The sequence below is a fragment of the Gobio gobio genome, assembly GCF_949357685.1.
Source record: "Gobio gobio genome assembly, chromosome: 12".
NCBI classification, from domain to species: domain Eukaryota; kingdom Metazoa; phylum Chordata; class Actinopteri; order Cypriniformes; family Gobionidae; genus Gobio; species Gobio gobio.
The window spans coordinates 7,795,625-7,814,956 of NC_137105.1; the positions used below are offsets into that span (position 1 = coordinate 7,795,625).

The 19,332-nt window shown below is 41.3% G+C and overlaps 2 protein-coding genes across 2 annotated transcripts; both read right to left on the reverse strand.

Moving 5' to 3' along the window:
* Positions 1–916: 916 nt before the first annotated feature.
* Positions 917–1,900, reverse strand: LOC307134556 (trace amine-associated receptor 13c-like; the record flags this gene model as incomplete). The annotated part of the gene is made up of 1 exon (XM_079830366.1): positions 917–1,900. The coding sequence occupies one exon, from the start codon at positions 1,898–1,900 to the stop codon at positions 917–919; it is 984 nt and encodes a 327-aa protein (XP_079686492.1).
* A 10,954-nt stretch (positions 1,901–12,854) lies between these two features.
* Positions 12,855–13,838, reverse strand: LOC307134615 (trace amine-associated receptor 13c-like; the record flags this gene model as incomplete). Its single annotated transcript, XM_079830496.1, has 1 exon — positions 12,855–13,838. The coding sequence occupies one exon, from the start codon at positions 13,836–13,838 to the stop codon at positions 12,855–12,857; it is 984 nt and encodes a 327-aa protein (XP_079686622.1).
* Positions 13,839–19,332: the final 5,494 nt, after the last annotated feature.

Below are 19,332 nucleotides of genomic sequence, written 5' to 3' on the forward strand. Positions count from 1 at the left end.
ATAGTGATTTTTATTGTGTTACTAATGCTGATTATTGTTCATGGAACAATGAGTATCATTTAGTTTATTTAATGCCGTGTGCTTATCCTAATTTTGTGTATTATTGTTAATTATTTCTATTATATGTTGTGTTTCAGACCACACACTTAAATACAAAATGTCCTCATTTACACTGATGTGCTCAAACTTTATTGCCTGTGTAATGAGTGTGTTGCAGGTCTGTGTTTTATTGGTTGTTGTCTCCCCTTTTCCCACCTTCTACACTCCCAATTTTCCACAGCTTTACTTTTTGTGCACATAAACCATACAAAATGATTAATGAATACAGTCCATTATTCTTGAATGATTATACCAAGTGATAGCATTTAAGAAACATTAAAGTCTCTGAATGATTATGCGACTTATACGGAACTGAACCGGTATTCCTATTATATGTGCAAGCCCAATGTAAGGTTTGTGACACTTGAGACAGCTATAAATCACATGGTGTTCACATCACAACATGTTAGACGACAACCTTTAAACATTATAAAATCATATATAAACCTTTCTTGATCCAGTAAGGTTTTACATTTTCTTATAGTTTTAAAATAAATTAATTATAGAGGAGTGACTATTTGTCACATTGAGAAGTTGTCACAAGGGCTCATATCGAGTGAAAGCCTAACAAAGCTCCAGACCTAAAGCTAATATCTCAATATTTTAGTACTCTGCTATCGGAGACTGTCAAAAATATCAATGCATGATAAATTAACTGTATCTCTACAATAATTGAGGAAATATTCACTAGATATTGTATAGTCAAGAGAACCTTGTTTAATATGATAAAATAATGTAGAAGAATACATTGACCTAGACAAAGTATATATGAAAAACAGGGACAAAGGAGAAACATTTTCATCTTACATTCAGTGACTTACATCACATTCATCAGGGAGGAGTCTTTATTAAACACTTTAAATGTGAAAATTAATTTTAAGCTTTTCTTAAACCAAGGGTAAAATAAGGCATAAATGATGGGATTAATGGTGGAGTTCAGGAAGAAAAATATTCCAGCAACATCTCTGACAAAAAAAAAGTCATCATTACTGTCCGGGATCACTAAAGAACAAATATAATATGGCAGTAAACACAAAAGAAACACAAAGACCAGAATCCCCAGCAGTATCGCAGCTTTTCGCTCTGATTTGTCACTGATTCTGTTTTTAGAGGATTTTTTGCTGTTGTGAACATGAAGGGCTCTTATAGCAGTCACATGTTTCCTAGCAATGACAAAAACATGTGTGTATAATATTATGATGAGTGAACATGGCATAAGAAACACAACCAGGAGATCAATGAGGGATGAAACCTCACCTACAATATAAACACATACTCCTGGACACATGGTAGTGAAGTTTCCATTAATGAAGAGAAGAGTGAAGTTATAAAGAAGTGAAAACAGCCAGTTAAATAAAGTTGCTATGCTGTTCACAGTGGGTGAGATTTTCTCTGAGTAAACAAAAGGAGAACGTAAAGCTAAAAACCGATCAACTGCGATTAGAGCCACAGTGTGAACAGAGACGCTTGTCACTTGAAAAGTCACAAAATTGAAAACAGAGCACATGATCGGTCCAGAAATCCAACATGACTCAATGACCCAAGACAAATGAAGTGGCATCACAAAAACTCCGACCAGCAGATCAGACACAGCCAAAGAGAGGATGAGGATGTTAGCAGGTGTGTGGAGCTGCTTGAAGTGACTAACAGAGATGATGACCAGCAGGTTTCCACACACGGTCAGAAGAGCCACAGCTGCTGCGGCCACATACAGAATCACATAGACAGATAAAGAAACAGATCTCTCTGGACAGAAATATTCCTGACAGACATCAGTTTGGTTCATTGCTGTAAGATTCATTCTGAAGTACTTGGAAGAAACATCCAAACATAGTGTTGTTCCTTCATATAAAGTTCAATACATGACCACAGATAAAGGTCTCTGAAGATGCCATTTGTCTTTCCAACAGCTCTGAACGGCTCCTCACTGAAACACAGTCACTCCTGGAGGATCCACAATAAAGACGTGCTACAATCTATGCTGCCTTTTATACACTTGACATGTTGACTCTTTCCAAGACCGGCAGCATCGAGGGAGAACATCATACTGGGAGATCAACTGATTAGTGTCACATAAAATTCATACAAAACATAAGTAGGCTTATATGAAATGTATAAAATAAAAAAATATAAAATAGTCAAAAATGCAATAAAAAAAAACAAAAAAAAAAAACAACAACCATTCAACCATCTCCATGTTTGAATATACCTACTTCCATTTGATATATGTGAAAAGTATCATTACTACTCATTTCAATGCCATGAGGCCACAGGAAATGATTTGTAAATGGCAGAGAAGCAGCGTAAAAAATGTTTGCCACATTAAGCCATTTGTTAAAAATATATAGCTATTATTAGAATTGGAACAAATACAGTCACTCTGCCAAACAACGATAAAAATGACATGACAAACATGCAGCCTGAAAAGGTGCATGCACAGCCAGCAAATTAGAGGTTCCAAATAGGATTATGTGAAGCATAAAAACTGTTTATTGTGTTATTGCGGGAATTGCACACTTTGCTTTACTTGTAGAACGTTCTGTGCATGCTCTGGAGACAGTACATACACAGGACAGTGTAGAGCAAATGAGCAGTAGAGACACTTGAGGTTGTTCGGAAAGTAGGGCTGGACTGAAAATATTGATTTCTCGATTTTGATAACACTTAAAAAAAACTTTAACTAAACACTATTTGTAGCATGCCTCACATCCAATAAATCGCTTTAAGCTTTGTACTTTATCTTTGACATGAAAAATTCTTAGCTTTCAAATTCTGTCAATTTCATTAGGAAATTCAAACAATAAAAACAGTTTTGGCACTGCGCCTCAGTTCAAGTTGAACGGATCATCTCTTCCTCTTTACTACTAGTTATGTTATAAAGGCCTATCATGATTGAATTTTGACTTGTGCCTTCATGAGACGAGTATTGGTGATCAGTCAATATCAGAGCGCGCTGTCAATGCTGCAGCGTAAAGATGCTATGCTCCTCATATTTCCAGCAGTTGGTGTTGATTAGCGATTGTGGAATATAGCTCCTCATGAAGTGGATGAAATCGTACGTTATAAAAATAACTAAGGATCTGTGAGACCAAAGGATGACACCACTACAGTCTAAATAGAATGAAACCTTTGTTCCGCCTTCTCTCGAGACCTTATGTAAACAAAGTCATGCCCATGACCCTGGAGGTGGAGCTTCCTGCACTATATAAGCAGAATGAACTTCCAGATTGTCCACTTACCTTGAATGCCTTGGTGTTCCGAGCGACAGAGATAGTGATGGTTATCCTTCTGTCTCACCTACCCATAGTTATATTTATAACTTACAATCTGTTTTGACCTCACTACAGTCTAAATGAATGACTCCGACCAAAAGGGTCACGAGGAACAGAAGAATTTGGATAATCTGAATCTCGCTGGGCAACAGACATCAGAACTGCAGTACTCTCAGGTGTTGTGTAGACCATGACGCTGCAGCACAAATATGTCCCACAGGAACTCTTGTTGAGTGGGCTCGTATTCCTGTAGGAACCGGAAACCCTCTGAATACTGAGAAAGTTCACTTATTGTCGAGGCTGGAGACTGCTCTTCTTCCAGTTCACAGTGAAACCCAGGGATTGAACATGGGTCAGTACTTTCTCTGTGTCCAATACTACTTGATTTAGAGAGGGGGCGCAGATAAACTAATCGTCTAGCCAATCAATACCCTGTATCTGAAGGGGGGGCTAAGGCTGTCGAGACTACTCGAGTAAATACTCTCGGTGCCAGGTACAGTCCAAATGGTAGAATCCTGAACTGGAAAACTTTGCCTTGGAAGGCAAAGTGGAAAAAGGGCCTGTGGACAAAGGGAAATACAGTATGCCTCTTTCAGGTCGAGGGAAGTGAACACTCTCCTGCGTTTATGGACTGCATTACTGTTTTTGTGTGAATCATTTTGAATGGAAATAACTTTAAGAATTGGTTGAGATGCCTAAGGTCAAGAATGGACCGATAACCGCCTTTTTTGTTGTTGTTGGAATTATGAAGTATGGGGAGAAAAACCCAGTTTGCTCTGTGCTGGGGGGCACCTTTGAAATGGCTACATTTTTTTAAACAAACTTTGCACTTCCTCCAGCAATACGAGCTCCAGAAGGGTGTCCTTGACAATAGTCATTCGGACCCCTGAAAAGGGAAAGGGGCGCCAACGAAACTGTAGTCGGTACTGAGGACAAAACCCATGGGTCCAACATAACTTCCTCCCAACTGGCCCAAAAAAGTTGGGACGAACAATCAACAGTTGGCCCCTGACCCCTATGCAGGTCCGCCATTGGTGATCAGTATTGGTGATCAGTCAATATCAGAGCGCGCTGTCAATGCTGCAGCGTAAAGATGCTATGCTCCTCATATTTCCAGCAGTTGGTGTTGATTAGCGATTGTGGAATATAGCTCCTCATGAAGTGGATGAAATCGTACGTTATAAAAATAACTAAGGATCTGTGAGACCAAAGGATGACACCACTACAGTCTAAATAGAATGAAACCTTTGTTCCGCCTTCTCTCGAGACCTTATGTAAACAAAGTCATGCCCATGACCCTGGAGGTGGAGCTTCCTGCACTATATAAGCAGAATGAACTTCCAGATTGTCCACTTACCTTGAATGCCTTGGTGTTCCGAGCGACAGAGATAGTGATGGTTATCCTTCTGTCTCACCTACCCATAGTTATATTTATAACTTACAATCTGTTTTGACCTCACTACAGTCTAAATGAATGACTCCGACCAAAAGGGTCACGAGGAACAGAAGAATTTGGATAATCTGAATCTCGCTGGGCAACAGACATCAGAACTGCAGTACTCTCAGGTGTTGTGTAGACCATGACGCTGCAGCACAAATATGTCCCACAGGAACTCTTGTTGAGTGGGCTCGTATTCCTGTAGGAACCGGAAACCCTCTGAATACTGAGAAAGTTCACTTATTGTCGAGGCTGGAGACTGCTCTTCTTCCAGTTCTGCCAGAAAGACTCGGGAGAATAAATACTGTGACAATTATCCATTTATTAACAACCCAGCAAGCAATAAAGTATATTGGCATAGGCCCCGTCCGTAGCTCGCAATCTGAGGGTCCGGACTCTGCATATCCTGCCTGAAGACGAAGGCAGAGGCGCAGCCGACCCCCCCGTGAGGTATGGAAGGGACCATCCTGGTGGTGGTGGGGTGGATGTAGGGAAGGATTTGACTTGGAGGTGGTGGGGAGGATGGCGGTGAATTGGAGCGTCAGCATCTGCGAACTCAGACGAGCGTAAGTACCGATCTTTTATACCCAGTATTAGAATGTGATTGGATAGATACATTTAAAGTGACATGACAATTAAGTCTTCCCGGCAGAACTTATGCTAAAGCTTCCATTTCTGCCAGAAAGACTCGGGAGAATAAATACTGTGACAATTATCCATTTATTAACAACCCAGCAAGCAATAAAGTATATTGGCATAGGCCCCGTCCGTAGCTCGCAATCTGAGGGTCCGGACTCTGCATATCCTGCCTGAAGACGAAGGCAGAGGCGCAGCCGACCCCCAAAAATGAGGTGGAAGAATTCTTCCACCTGGACGGAGCCTATCCTATCCCCCAAAAATGGTAAACAAAATAGACCCACCGGTCTTGTATCCTGGAGTTCCTACAAAGAAGAAGAGCAAGAGTTAACATGTTAAGCGTGAACATGGAATGCCGCCTGCTGATGGCTAAAAAGGCCACTTCATGATTAACAGAACTTGAAGTTATCATTTGTAGAGAGTACTACGCATGAGCAAATCATATCTGCTGCATAAATGTAAACATTTGGCTGTTGTTGTGTTTTTTTTTTTTTTTTTTTTTTTTTATATATAAACGCATGTATAAACCATCGAGACAGCCGCAGGGCCACACGGTCTGCTAGACCACGGAGACAAGGCCGCAGGGCCGCACGGACTGCTAAACCACGGAGACAAGGCCGCAGGGCCGCACGGACTGCTAAACCACGGAGACAAGGCCGCAGGGCCACAAAGATAAGGCCGCAGGGCCACACGGTCTGCTAGACCACAGAGACAAGGCCGCAGGGCCGCGCGGTCTGCTAGACCACGGAGACAAGGCCGCAGGGCCGCACGGACTGCTAAACCACGGAGACAAGGCCGCAGGGCCACATAGACGAGGCCGCAGGGCCACACGGTCTGCTAGACCACGGAGACAAGGCCGCAGGGCCACATAGACGAGGCCGCAGGGCCACACGGTCTGCTAGACCACGGAGACAAGGCCGCAGGGCCGCACGGACTGCTAAACCACGGAGACAAGGCCGCAGGGCCACAAAGACGAGGCCGCAGGGCCGCGCGGTCTGCTAGACCACGGAGACAAGGCCGCAGGGCCGCACGGACTGCTAAACCACGGAGACAAGGCCGCAGGGCCACAAAGATAAGGCCGCAGGGCCACACGGTCTGCTAGACCACAGAAACAAGGCCGCAGGGCCGCACGGACTGCTAGACCACAGAAACAAGGCCGCAGGGCCGCGCGGTCTGCTAGACCACAGAAACAAGGCCGCAGGGCCGCGCGGTCTGCTAGACCACAGAGACAAGACAAGGCCGCAGGGCCACACGGTCTGCTAGACCACAGAAACAAGGCCGCAGGGCCGCGCGGTCTGCTAGTCCACAGAGACAAGACAAGGCCGCAGGGCCACAAGGTCTGCTAGACCACATAGACAAGGCCGCAGGGCCACACGGTCTGTTAGACCACATAGACAAGGCCGCAGGGCCACACGGTCTGTTAGACCACATAGACAAGGCCGCAGGGCCACACGGTCTGTTAGACCACATAGACAAGGCCGCATGGCCACACGGTCTGTTAGACCACATAGACAAGGCCGCGGGGCCACATACACCACCACCAGTAGTTGCATAGGGATTTACTTAGATTTTAGACCATGTACGATTTGGGTTAAGATGCGAACCCACCGGCCATCGTAGTTCCTGACGCGAGATTCACAGCTACCATGACGTACAGATATATGGGCCACAGCCATCTTTTGATATAGTAGAAAGACCATGCAATCATAACGTACCGAGCCGAATTGGCCGGAACACCACCACCAGTAGTTGCATAGGGATTTACCTGAACCATTACTGGAGAGCTTGCTGAGCTTCAAGTTGATTTTAGAATCGGTCTTGTATAAGACTTGAATGCAGAAAAACACCATCTCCCCAGTAGCTAAATGCTGGCCTGGAATTTCCGCGGTCGTAGCTGTAGGAAAGTCTGATACGAAGAGAAGGAGGTAAACTGCAGCTTTTAATGTCAGTATAAAAGTGGGTCGGAAACCAGGCCTTAGAGAGAGGTGCTCCATTAGATAAAATATCGGTGTAAGTGGAAGAGCGACTTTTACGATTTAAGTGTTAGGAGTTAAATTAAAAGCTTTGAACTTTCCAGATGTTTGTTAAGACAAGTAGGTAATCTTAGTTTTACCTTTGGAATTATGGGAGAGTTTACTGAACATGCCTGATGGTTTGAGCATTGCTGAAGAAAACCATCTTGACCATCATGGAATCCCGCATTCAGATGCTTCTTGATAGGGGAGACCTTGGCAAAGGATGCCAACTCCGCGGGTTGAGCTATGTTCGTAGCAACTCCAATCTGAAAGAATGGCCCATGCACAGGTGAGTTGGAGTTCGCATTTCTTTCCATCTGCAGTTAGGAGGATTCTAAACCCCTGGGCGTAGCTCCTGCTCACATCTTGATAGAACACCATCTAACCGTCAACCTGCTGAGAGAACCCCCAAAAGAAAATTAACCAGAACAGCATGACAAATACATAACATGCGCATGTGGTTGAGAACACCGGACGATGCCCTTGCAAAAAGAAAATAAGTGTTATATGGTTTAGCTTTACTAGCTAATAAAACCATAACTAGCTATATAGGACCCGACACAGCTACCGAACCTATGAAAGGGATCAAAGCGAGATTCATAATTTGATAACCCAAGCCAGGATAATACTGTGATTTTTGCCACGTTTGGCAGTATGACAATATCGCAATCCTAAAAATTCCTTTGACCCTAGAATAAAATCTGATTTCTTTAATAGTTAGTTGACATGTTCACCCACACCATGATAAAAGTTTTGGCCTGAATGATTTCGCTAAGTGAATGGGTTGATGTAAAACTCCAGACAAGTCCTCGTGCATCTGATTAACATACAGCCTGCCGTAAATGCCCTGAGATCCCACAGGGTGGCATCGGGATCGCAGTCTGAAAAGCAACAAATCACAATGTCTAAGCGCACCGTGTGTGCCAGCTTTAGTGAAGAGAAAAAAAAAAAAAACTTACTGCGAGAGACCTATCAGTTTGCGGTGCAGCCAGGCATCAATACGCATATGCAGACTGTGTCAACAGTCAAAGTTATATTTATCCCCCTGTATATTGTGTTAGTCACGATAGAATTCAATGCGAGTGTAACCGGTCACAGACATGCATTTTCTGTAGCTCAAACAGTAGAGCGTGGCACCAGCAACGCCAAGCCACAGGCTCGATTCCCAGGGAAAGCAAGACCCGAAAAATGTGCACCCCGAATGCAACTCAAGGTGCCCTAGACAAAAGCGTCTACTGCCAAAAGCGTTACTGCCAATTCTGCCTTCTAGTGCATACTATGGTGTACTATGGTGCAGACCAACGAATAGTAGAATATGCAATCGATCATGATCCGGTGCAGTCAGATTGACCACAGCAGTTTCCACTGGAGTTTATCTGAAATGAAGCATTGACAGTTTCATGCGTTTATAAAGGAGTGCACTCTGTTCACTGTATTCATAAAAGATTTGAATAATTGTATTCCCGTGCTGCGATTTAGATGCTGAACGATCCAATCTTTATGTATACGGGTCGGATTGAGTACGGAATTAAATTATTGCTGCTATCGAATATCAAGTCAAACCTTGTTTTGTATGCAAACCTTACCCGACATATGGTGCTGAGAGTACAAGCGAGACACAAATGTGTTTTATTCATAAATGTAGCCATGGCGTCCTAGCACAGAAGGACCAAGTGAGACATAACACCAAATTCTAAGTTTCTAGAAATATAAGGGTGATTCTTCAATTGGGGGCTATTTTGCCATCTTACATTTTGATGTATGAAATTTGGTTGAATTTTGTTAAAATTATGTCAAGACAATGTTTACATGCTTTGATGTAAAGATATAATAATGGCCACGACTGAGCTTAAATGTAATTTGAGCATTTTATATCTATTTGCCAACTGGCACTGCAAAACGTTATTACCATCACAACATCAAAAAGTATCATAATGCAAAGAATGTATCAAGGAGATAATTTAAACTCATTTATCTTGCAAACATTGTTAACCTTCAACAATACGTATAAAAAACTAAATGTTTCCATTCAGCGAATTACATATATTTTCTTGTTCTCACCATCAAAATGTGTTTTCTGTGTTCATCAAAGCACACTTTTGTTTAATTTCTGGAAAATTAATTTTAGATGTTTTTCTTTGAATAGGTGGATGAGTATTTCATTAGGCTTTCCATGTAGCACCTGAAGATTGAACATAAAACAGCACCTTTATATGAGCACAGAACGCTACAGATCTTCCTCATAGGGAAGGAAGCCATATCGAATCATTAAAAGGAAGCCAGTCCAACGCTTGGTGCCCCGTATGTTTGAGCAAAATATGTACTCTGCTGAATGACAGCCAGCACTTCAAGCTTGAAACTTTGTTGTGACAGTTAAATTGCATATGTGACGAACTCACAACACTTGGAAGATGAATCTAACGCCATTGAATCAGACCGGATCAAAGCAATGATGTCGGTGCTGTACCTAAATATGGTTATTTGCTCAGCATAGTTTTTAAATTCAATTTTAGTGATCTGATAACACTGAACCCAATCGCGATTTCAGCTTAACTTCAGTTCAACATGAAGCCCCGATTAAATGGGTGCATGTTGCTTTAAAACCCGTGTTAATTTTCCTTGCATTCGTAGGGAGAATGATAGAGTCAAAATATGCTGTGCATATCTGTTCTGTTTCAGTTTTATAGCAAAATACTATCTATAGCGGTAACCGGTGTCATGCGAATCATTTACGAGCACTATGGCCACAAACGAGTCACAACGAGAGATCACGTTGCACGAGCAGACCGGCAAACACCTGTGCGCGTCTCACACGATGCATGTGTGTGCGCTATAAAGACATGCTTGCGACAAAGTTGAAAAACAGTAATATACTACACCCAATCGGCATCGGAATGCATAACCATATGCATATCACTGTGATAAATGCTGATGTAGTGATGTCGCCAGAATGGTGATGAAAACCACAGCCGTGTCTTTGATAACATGCCCAGATAGTCCTCCATGAAGCGATTGATCTGAGTCTGCCGTGAGACTTGCTCTTGTTAGTGAAGCACTCGCGTCTGTTACTGCGGTAACCCATTGAACAGAATGAAAGGCTGACATGGACTTAGAACGCCACGGTAAACACATTGTTAGTTATCGTAGGACCAGCGATCGACCACTACGGAACGCCCGGATCGTCAAGTGAATTGGAGCGTCAGCATCTGCGAACTCAGACGAGCGTAAGTACCGATCTTTTATACCCAGTATTAGAATGTGATTGGATAGATACATTTAAAGTGACATGACAATTAAGTCTTCCCGGCAGAACTTATGCTAAAGCTTCCATTTCACAGTGAAACCCAGGGATTGAACATGGGTCAGTACTTTCTCTGTGTCCAATACTACTTGATTTAGAGAGGGGGCGCAGATAAACTAATCGTCTAGCCAATCAATACCCTGTAACTGAAGGGGGGGCTAAGGCTGTCGAGACTACTCGAGTAAATACTCTCGGTGCCAGGTACAGTCCAAATGGTAGAATCCTGAACTGGAAAACTTTGCCTTGGAAGGCAAAGTGGAAAAAGGGCCTGTGGACAAAGGGAAATACAGTATGCCTCTTTCAGGTCGAGGGAAGTGAACACTCTCCTGCGTTTATGGACTGCATTACTGTTTTTGTGTGAATCATTTTGAATGGAAATAACTTTAAGAATTGGTTGAGATGCCTAAGGTCAAGAATGGACCGATAACCGCCTTTTTTGTTGTTGTTGGAATTATGAAGTATGGGGAGAAAAACCCAGTTTGCTCTGTGCTGGGGGGCACCTTTGAAATGGCTACATTTTTTTAAACAAACTTTGCACTTCCTCCAGCAATACGAGCTCCAGAAGGGTGTCCTTGACAATAGTCATTCGGACCCCTGAAAAGGGAAAGGGGCGCCAACGAAACTGTAGTCGGTACTGAGGACAAAACCCATGGGTCCAACATAACTTCCTCCCAACTGGCCCAAAAAAGTTGGGACGAACAATCAACAGTTGGCCCCTGACCCCTATGCAGGTCCGCCATTGCGGCCTGCACCCCTACCTGAGCTACCCCCCCCCCCCCCCCCCCCTCCCTCGGGACTGAGATCTCCTCCTGGGAAGTGAGGTGGAATTCTGATTGCTGGCGTGAAAATTGGCTCTTGAACACCAGCAGGGCCAATATTTTCATGTCTATACCAGGCAGGCTGTTGCTGCCTTTGAGGTGCTCTAGGCCTTTGTCTGAAGGCCGGGGCTGGTTTGCGACAAGCCCTTTGAACAATTTCCCTCAATGTAATGGACAGCTCAGCTCTGTCCAGCACTTCCTGAGAATCTGGATGAAAGACATGATCAGGCATTACTGGCATATTTTGTTAAAGATGTATGATCCATTTATGAGCATCCTGAAATTATCCATCCATCCATCATGCTTTATGTTGATATTTGTTGTTTAAAGGACACTTTACATAATAGTGATTTTTATTGATTTTATTAATCCTGATTATTGTTCATGGAAGTGTTCATACTATACTCCATGTGTATCATTTAGTTTATTTAATACCGTGTGCTTATCCTAATTCTGTGTAGTATTGTTAATTATTTATATTATATGCTGTTTTTCAGACCACACACTTAAATACCAATGTCCGCATTTACACTGATGTGCTCAAACTTTATTGCCTGTGTAATGAGTGTGTTGCAGGTCTGTGTTTTATTGGTTGTTGTCTCCCCTTTTCCCACCTTCTACACTCTCAATTTTCCACAGCTTTACTTTTTGTGCACATAAACCATACAAAATGATTAATGAATGTAGTCCATTATTCTTGAATGATTATACCAAGTGATAGCATTTAAGAAACATTAAAGTCTCTGAATGATTATGTGACTTATACGGAACTGAACCGGTATTCCTATTATATGTGCAAGCCCAATGTAAGGTTTGTGACACTTGAGACAGCTATAAATCACATGGTGTTCACATCACAACATGTTAGACAACAACCTTTAAACATTATAAAACCATATATAAACCTTTCTTGATCCAGTAAGGTTTTACATTTTCTTATAGTTTTAAAATAAATTAATTATAGAGGAGTGACTATTTGTCACATTGAGAAGTTGTCACAAGGGCTCATATCGAGTGAAAGCCTAACAACGCTCCAGACCTAAAGCTAATATCTCAATATTTTAGTACTCTGCTATCGGAGACTGTCAAAAATATCAATGCATGATAAATTAACTGTATCTCTACAATAATTGAGGAAATATTCACTAGATATTGTATAGTCAAGAGAACCTTGTTTAATATGATAAAATAATGTAGAAGAATACATTGACCTAGACAAAGTATATATGAAAAACAGGGACAAAGCAGAAACATTTTCATCTTACATTCAGTGACTTACATCACATTCATCAGGGAGGAGTCTTTATTAAACACTTTAAATGTGAAAATTAATTTTAAGCTTTTCTTAAACCAAGGGTAAAATAAGGCATAAATGATGGGATTAATGGTGGAGTTCAGGAAGAAAAATATTCCAGCAACATCTCTGACAAAAAAAAAGTAATCATTACTGTCCGGGATCACTAAAGAACAAATATAATATGGCAGTAAACACAAAAGAAACACAAAGACCAGAATCCCCAGCAGTATCGCAGCTTTTCGCTCTGATTTGTCACTGATTCTGTTTTTAGAGGATTTTTTGCTGTTGTGAACATGAAGGGCTCTTATAGCAGTCACATGTTTCCTAGCAATGACAAAAATATGAGTGTATAATATTATGATGAGTGAACATGGCACAAGAAACACAACCAGGAGATCAATGAAGAATGAAACCTCACCTACAATATAAACACATAGTCCTGGACACATGACAGTGAAGTTTCCATTAATGAAGAGAAGAGTGAAATTATAAAGGAGTAAAATCAGCCAGTTTAATAACGTTTCTATGCAGATCACAGTGGGTGAGATTTTCTCTGAGTAAAAAAAAGGAGAATTTAAAGCTAAAAACCGATCAATTGCTATTAGAGTCACAGTGTGAATAGACACGCTTGTCGCTTGAAAAGTCACAAAATTGAAAACCGAGCACATGACCGGTCCAGAAATCCAACATGACTCGATGAGCCAAGACAAATGAAGTGGCATCACAAAAACTCCGACCAGCAGATCAGACACAGCCAAAGAGAGGATGAGGATGTTAGCAGGTGTGTGGAGCTGCTTGAAGTGACTAACAGAGATGATGACCAGCAGGTTTCCACACACGGTCAGAAGAGCCACAGCTGCTGCGGCCACATACAGAATCACATAGACAGATAAAGAAACAGATCTCTCTGGACAGAAATATTCCTGACAGACATCAGTTTGGTTCATTGCTGTAAGATTCATTCTGAAGTACTTGGAAGAAACATCCAACCAGAGAATCGTTCCCTGTGACTTGCTTCATATAACCACATGCGTAACCACAGATAAAGGTCTCTGAAGATGCTATTTGTCTCTTCAACAGCTCTGAACGGCTCCTCACTGAAACACAGTCACTCCTGGAGGATCCACTACAAAGACGTGCTACAATCTATGCTGCCTTTTATACACTTGACACGTTGACTCTTTCCAAGACCAGCAGCATCAAGGGAGAAGAACATACAGCTGGGAGATCAACTGATCTACAGATCTCTCTGGACGGAAATATTCCTGACAGCCATCAGTTTGGTTCACATCTGTGAGAAGTGTTGTGTTGTATGTGGGTAAAAATGGTATTTCCAGCAGAATGAGTCTCATTCGATCCTCAGTGTAAAGGGCTTGCATTGCTCCCAGGATGACACCATTATTTAGGGCCCGAGCACTGATGGTGTGAGGACCATATTGGAATTGCTGAATTTCAAACTCAATGCACAAGTGTTTCCAACACAACTTTCCACTATGTAGTTTCCACAGTTTGAAGGTCATTTTTCACAGTTTTAATCTGATCTTTGTCGATTTAAAACGTATATTTACGTAATCGGGCACTTTCATCCAAAGCCGTTTGAGAAGAAATAGAACAGAATGATATAAAAGACATGAAAGTGACGCAAATATACAGTTATTCCTGAAAGCTGTGTAGTAATACGTTATGTGTAATGTGTTAACATTATGGACATGTTTTGTCTCTTTTTGAATATTAATCTTTGCATTAGCCTACTTAACAACATTTACTCATTTACCCCAAAGTGAGTTTCACTGGCATTTCAGAATTAAAAGAAAATAAAGAAACACCTCTGGATTATCCACATATAACTTGTATTTGCCTTAATTTATCCCCACAGCAGCATTTCAGCTTTTGATTATACATTAGTTACATAAATTAATGCAAAATGTGGAATAAATCATGGAAATTACATTTTTCAAATATAACTAATGACAAAAAGATGAATTATTGCATACACAAATTAATGATGCAGCTCTTTAGCAAGCATTTTGCATTTGTTACTCATATTAGTAAGTTATGGAAAGCAACCCTGTGTGTGAGCAGGTCAAAGGTGAACGGTCTCGAATATGCAACTCCACATTTGAAAATGTCTCCATCTAGTGGTTAATTCCTCTGAGTGAGTTCACTGGGTAAACCTGATGTATCTCCCTTTAGTGACTACCCATTCAACACTGTACTCTTTTTAGGTTATATAACATTTATGTAAAACAATATAATAGAGACAGACAAAAATGTAGTGACATTGTAAATTGTAAATCATTGCAGCATCCATTCCCGGATAATTTTACAAAGATGTTTTGGCACAGTGAGACGAGATACATGGCTCATGTTGAATAAGATAAAAAAAATTAGGAAACACGATGTGAATTAAGAATTAATCTAAATATCATCAGCAGTATCTTTACATTCTCCTGGATATGAGAGACTGAACATACATTTCTGTAACCCATAAAAATGTTCTGGCTTTGTGCTTGAGATTCACATATATGTATAATTAATCATTTGTAAAACAACAGAAGTTGGATATAAGGCAAATTGAAGTTTACTTAATCCGTTTGTGTTGAGATTACATGAATGATTTGTGTTGCATTAACTGAAGCTGGGTGGGGCTTGTTAGTTCCCAGCATGCTTTGCATATGGCTAAATAAAGATAGAGTAAAGGCCTGTACACACCGGGACGAATGTCGCGCGCGCTTATCGCCAGCGTTTTTCGTGCCGTTTTTCGGCGCGTCTTGAGTGTTCACACCCAAGCGATTTTCACTGGCGCTGCGCCGAGTGAACGTGCACATTCGGTCGATGCGCTCCCGGTACACAAGATGGTGCTGCGGCACTTTAAGCCTCTGACACTCGCTTGTCACACAGAAGGAGAAGAGAGACAGTATTTACGTGCTTGCCAAAACCATAGACATATTATGTATATGGACAAAACCATTCACACACTTTTTGCTAACTGGCAAGCAGCATTAGCAGTTCATCTTCTTCTTTGTCTACTTACTACTTCTTCGTCGTATCAATGCGTGCTCGGCAAGACCGTTTTGTGCTTGAGCGCCACCAAGTCGTGTTTTACTGTCACTTCAGCAGCTCCAGGCACGTGAACAAAAGCGCCGATCTCATTGGTCGGCCAGTTTTTTACGCGCCGCGTCAAAATAAAAAAACGAACCCGAGGCGTTTTTTTAAAAATTACGCTTTTACGCTTGCCGTTTTGCGCGTCGGTGTGAACACTCACATTGGCGCCCATTGTTTAGTCCCTAGGCGTTAAACGTCGGCGATAAACGCGCGCGAAAATCGTCCCGGTGTGAACAGGCCTTAAGGCCCTGTCCCAAATGGCACCCTAAACCCTAAACCCCTAAACCCTCAGAGGTCTTCTTCTGAGTCTGCACTTTCACAACGTAATGTCGCTTTGACCGCCGGGTAGAAGTCCTCTGCGCTCACGAACTTGCGGGCTCAGCTGAAGTGTGCATCGAGGGCACATAGCAGCCGCAAAGGGGGCGCTCACGAGCACCCTTCTTTAAGCTTAAATGATGAATGGGACACCCTACCGCCTTGTGGACTTAACGGACACGCGCATGCAGCGCCCATTAGACCAAAAGTGCACATGAAGTTGGGACAGGGCCTAAATGTTTTTATTTTAAATGTAAAAGTGTTATTTTATGTATTTTTGAGCAAGATGAGAAAGGGGGAGACTTTATTGTGTTTAATAGTGTTTAATATTCAGTTATGTTGGAATGATTAGAACAATTTAAATTACAGCGGGTTACCATTGTGGAAAAGAGTGGAGCATTTGCTTAGGCTGTGGACTAAAACAACTAATGTCATAACAGCTTTGCTAAAGCTTAGCATTTAAGATGCTAATGTATGCTATTGCTAACTAAAAGTTTGTCAATTAGCTAGTGCAGTATTATAATTGATTTGTGTAACAATAAAATACAACCCCAAATCAGAAAAAGTTGGGACAGTATGGAAAACGCAAAAAAGAAAAGAAAAAAAGAAGTGATTTCTAAATTTACTTTGACTTGTATTTCATTGCAGACAATATGAACACAAAATATTTCATGTTTTGTCTGGTCAACTTCATGTCATTTGTAAATATGTATCCTTTCCTGTCATTCAGACCTGCAACACATTTCAAAAAAAGTTGGGACAGTAAAGCATTTACCACTTTGTAATGTTGCCATTCCTTTTCACAACACTTAAAAGACGTATAGGGACTGAAGACACCAAGTGATGAAGTGTTTCAGGTGTAATTTTGTCCCATTCTTCCTGCAATCAAGTCTTAAGGTGGGCAACAGTACGGGGTCTTTTTTGTCGCATTTTGCGCTTCAAAATGCGCCACACATTCTCTATTGGAGACAGGTCGGGACTGCAGGCAGGCCAGTCAAGTACCCGTACCCTCTTCCTCCGCAGCCAGGACTTTGTAATGTGTGCAGAATGTGGTTTTGCATTGTCTTGTTGAAATATGCATGGACGTCCCTGGAAAAGATGTCTTCTTGAAGGCAGCATATTATGCTCCAAAATCTCTATGTACTTTTCAGCATTAATGGTGCCTTCACAGAAGTGCAAGTTACCTTTGCTAAGGGCACTGACACAACCCCATACCATGACAGACCCTGGCTTTTGGACTTGTTGCTGGTAACAGTCTGGATGATCCTTTTCTTCTTTGGTCCGGAGCACACGGCGTCCATTCCTCCCAAAAAATACCTGAAATACTGATTAATCTGACCACAGTACACGTTTCCACTGTGTGATGGTCCATCCAGATGCCTCCGAGCCCAGAGAAGTCGACGGCGCTTCTGGACACTGTTAACATAGGGCTTCCTTTTGGCACAGTACAGTTTTAACTGGAATTTGTGGATGTAACTACGTATTGTGGTACTTGACAAAGGTTTGCCAAAGTAGTCCTGAGCCCATGTGGTGATATCGCTTATAGATGAATGACGATTCTTGATGCAGTGCCACCTGAGGGATCGGAAATCACGGTTGTTCAGCTTAGGCTTGCGCCCTTGTCCTTTACGCACTGAAATTCCTCCAGATTCCTTGAATCTTTTAATTATGTTATGCACTGATGAATGTGAAATATCCAAAACTCTTCCTATCTTTCTTTGTGGAACATTGTTTTGAAACATTTCAATAATTTTCTCACGGATTTGTTGGCAAACTGGCGATCCTCTGCCCATCTTTGCTCCTAAAGGATTAGACCTTTCTTGGATGCTGCTTTTGTACCTAATCATAATTACAATCACCTGTTGACATCCCCTGTTTCAAATCACATCATTATTTAACCATTTTACCTCATTACTAGCCCTAAATTGCTCCTGTCCCAACTTTTTTTGAAATGTGTTGCAGGTCTGAATGACAGGAAAGGATGCATATTTACAAATGACATGAAGTTGACCAGACAAAACATGAAATATTTTGTGTTCATATTGTCTGCAATGAAATACAAGTCAAAGTAAATTTAGAAATCACTTCTTTTTTTTATTTGCGTTTTTCATACTGTCCCAACTTTTTCTGATTTGGGGTTGTATATGAAATTGAAGTGAATGAATGAATATATGAAATTGGATGCCTGAATCAAGCCATGGATTCAAGTGTCTAATGTTTTGATTGGCAGTGTATTATTATCAGTGATTAAATAAAGTGTTTGAGAGCAGTTTAAAAGTCAAGTGGTCTTATACATCTTTATAGCAGCAGCTTTATACTGACCGATAGAGATAAAAACATTAATTTGTGCCATTTTCATCCATTGATATCTTATCTTTAGGCCATTTTACCAGAAGGAATGCTTGCTTCTGCAAATCAGAAGGGTGGAAGATGCACAGAGCTGGCATCATTATTGGTCAACAGTGGCAATGTTAAAATCATTTGCTAGGTTAAACAAGTCAAAGGGATTTTTCACCCAAACACAGAGAACTGATCAAATATTTTGACTCCGTTATTTGCATAAAAAAATTAGGATTCTCTGTTTAAAACAAAAAAGGATAATGTACAATCCCTCAGATCCTCATTCAAAATCCCTTAGTGAGCAATATTTCATCATTCATTCAGGTATGCATCTCAAAGTTTTGGAGGGCAGCACAAATAAAGATGTTTGTACTTACTGTTGTAAATTGTCATTAAAAGTTTAGCGCTTGAACAAACAGTCCCACTGAGCTGGTGTGTGTGAAGCCTCGCAGGTCTTCATTATCAGCATCTGCTTTTCCCTTTAACACCTTTAATTGCACTTTCCTGTCTAAGAGTTGCATCACTAAACACACACACCCTCAAAGCCAAGTCTAAACAATTGCAATTATACAGTGAAAAAAAAGGGCAAAATATTGTTATAAAAATTACAATTTCCTAAAATCGTATGCAGCATCTTGTTAATAGACAGATGTTGTAGAGATATGGGAAATAGCACTGACACTGACTGAAGCAGAG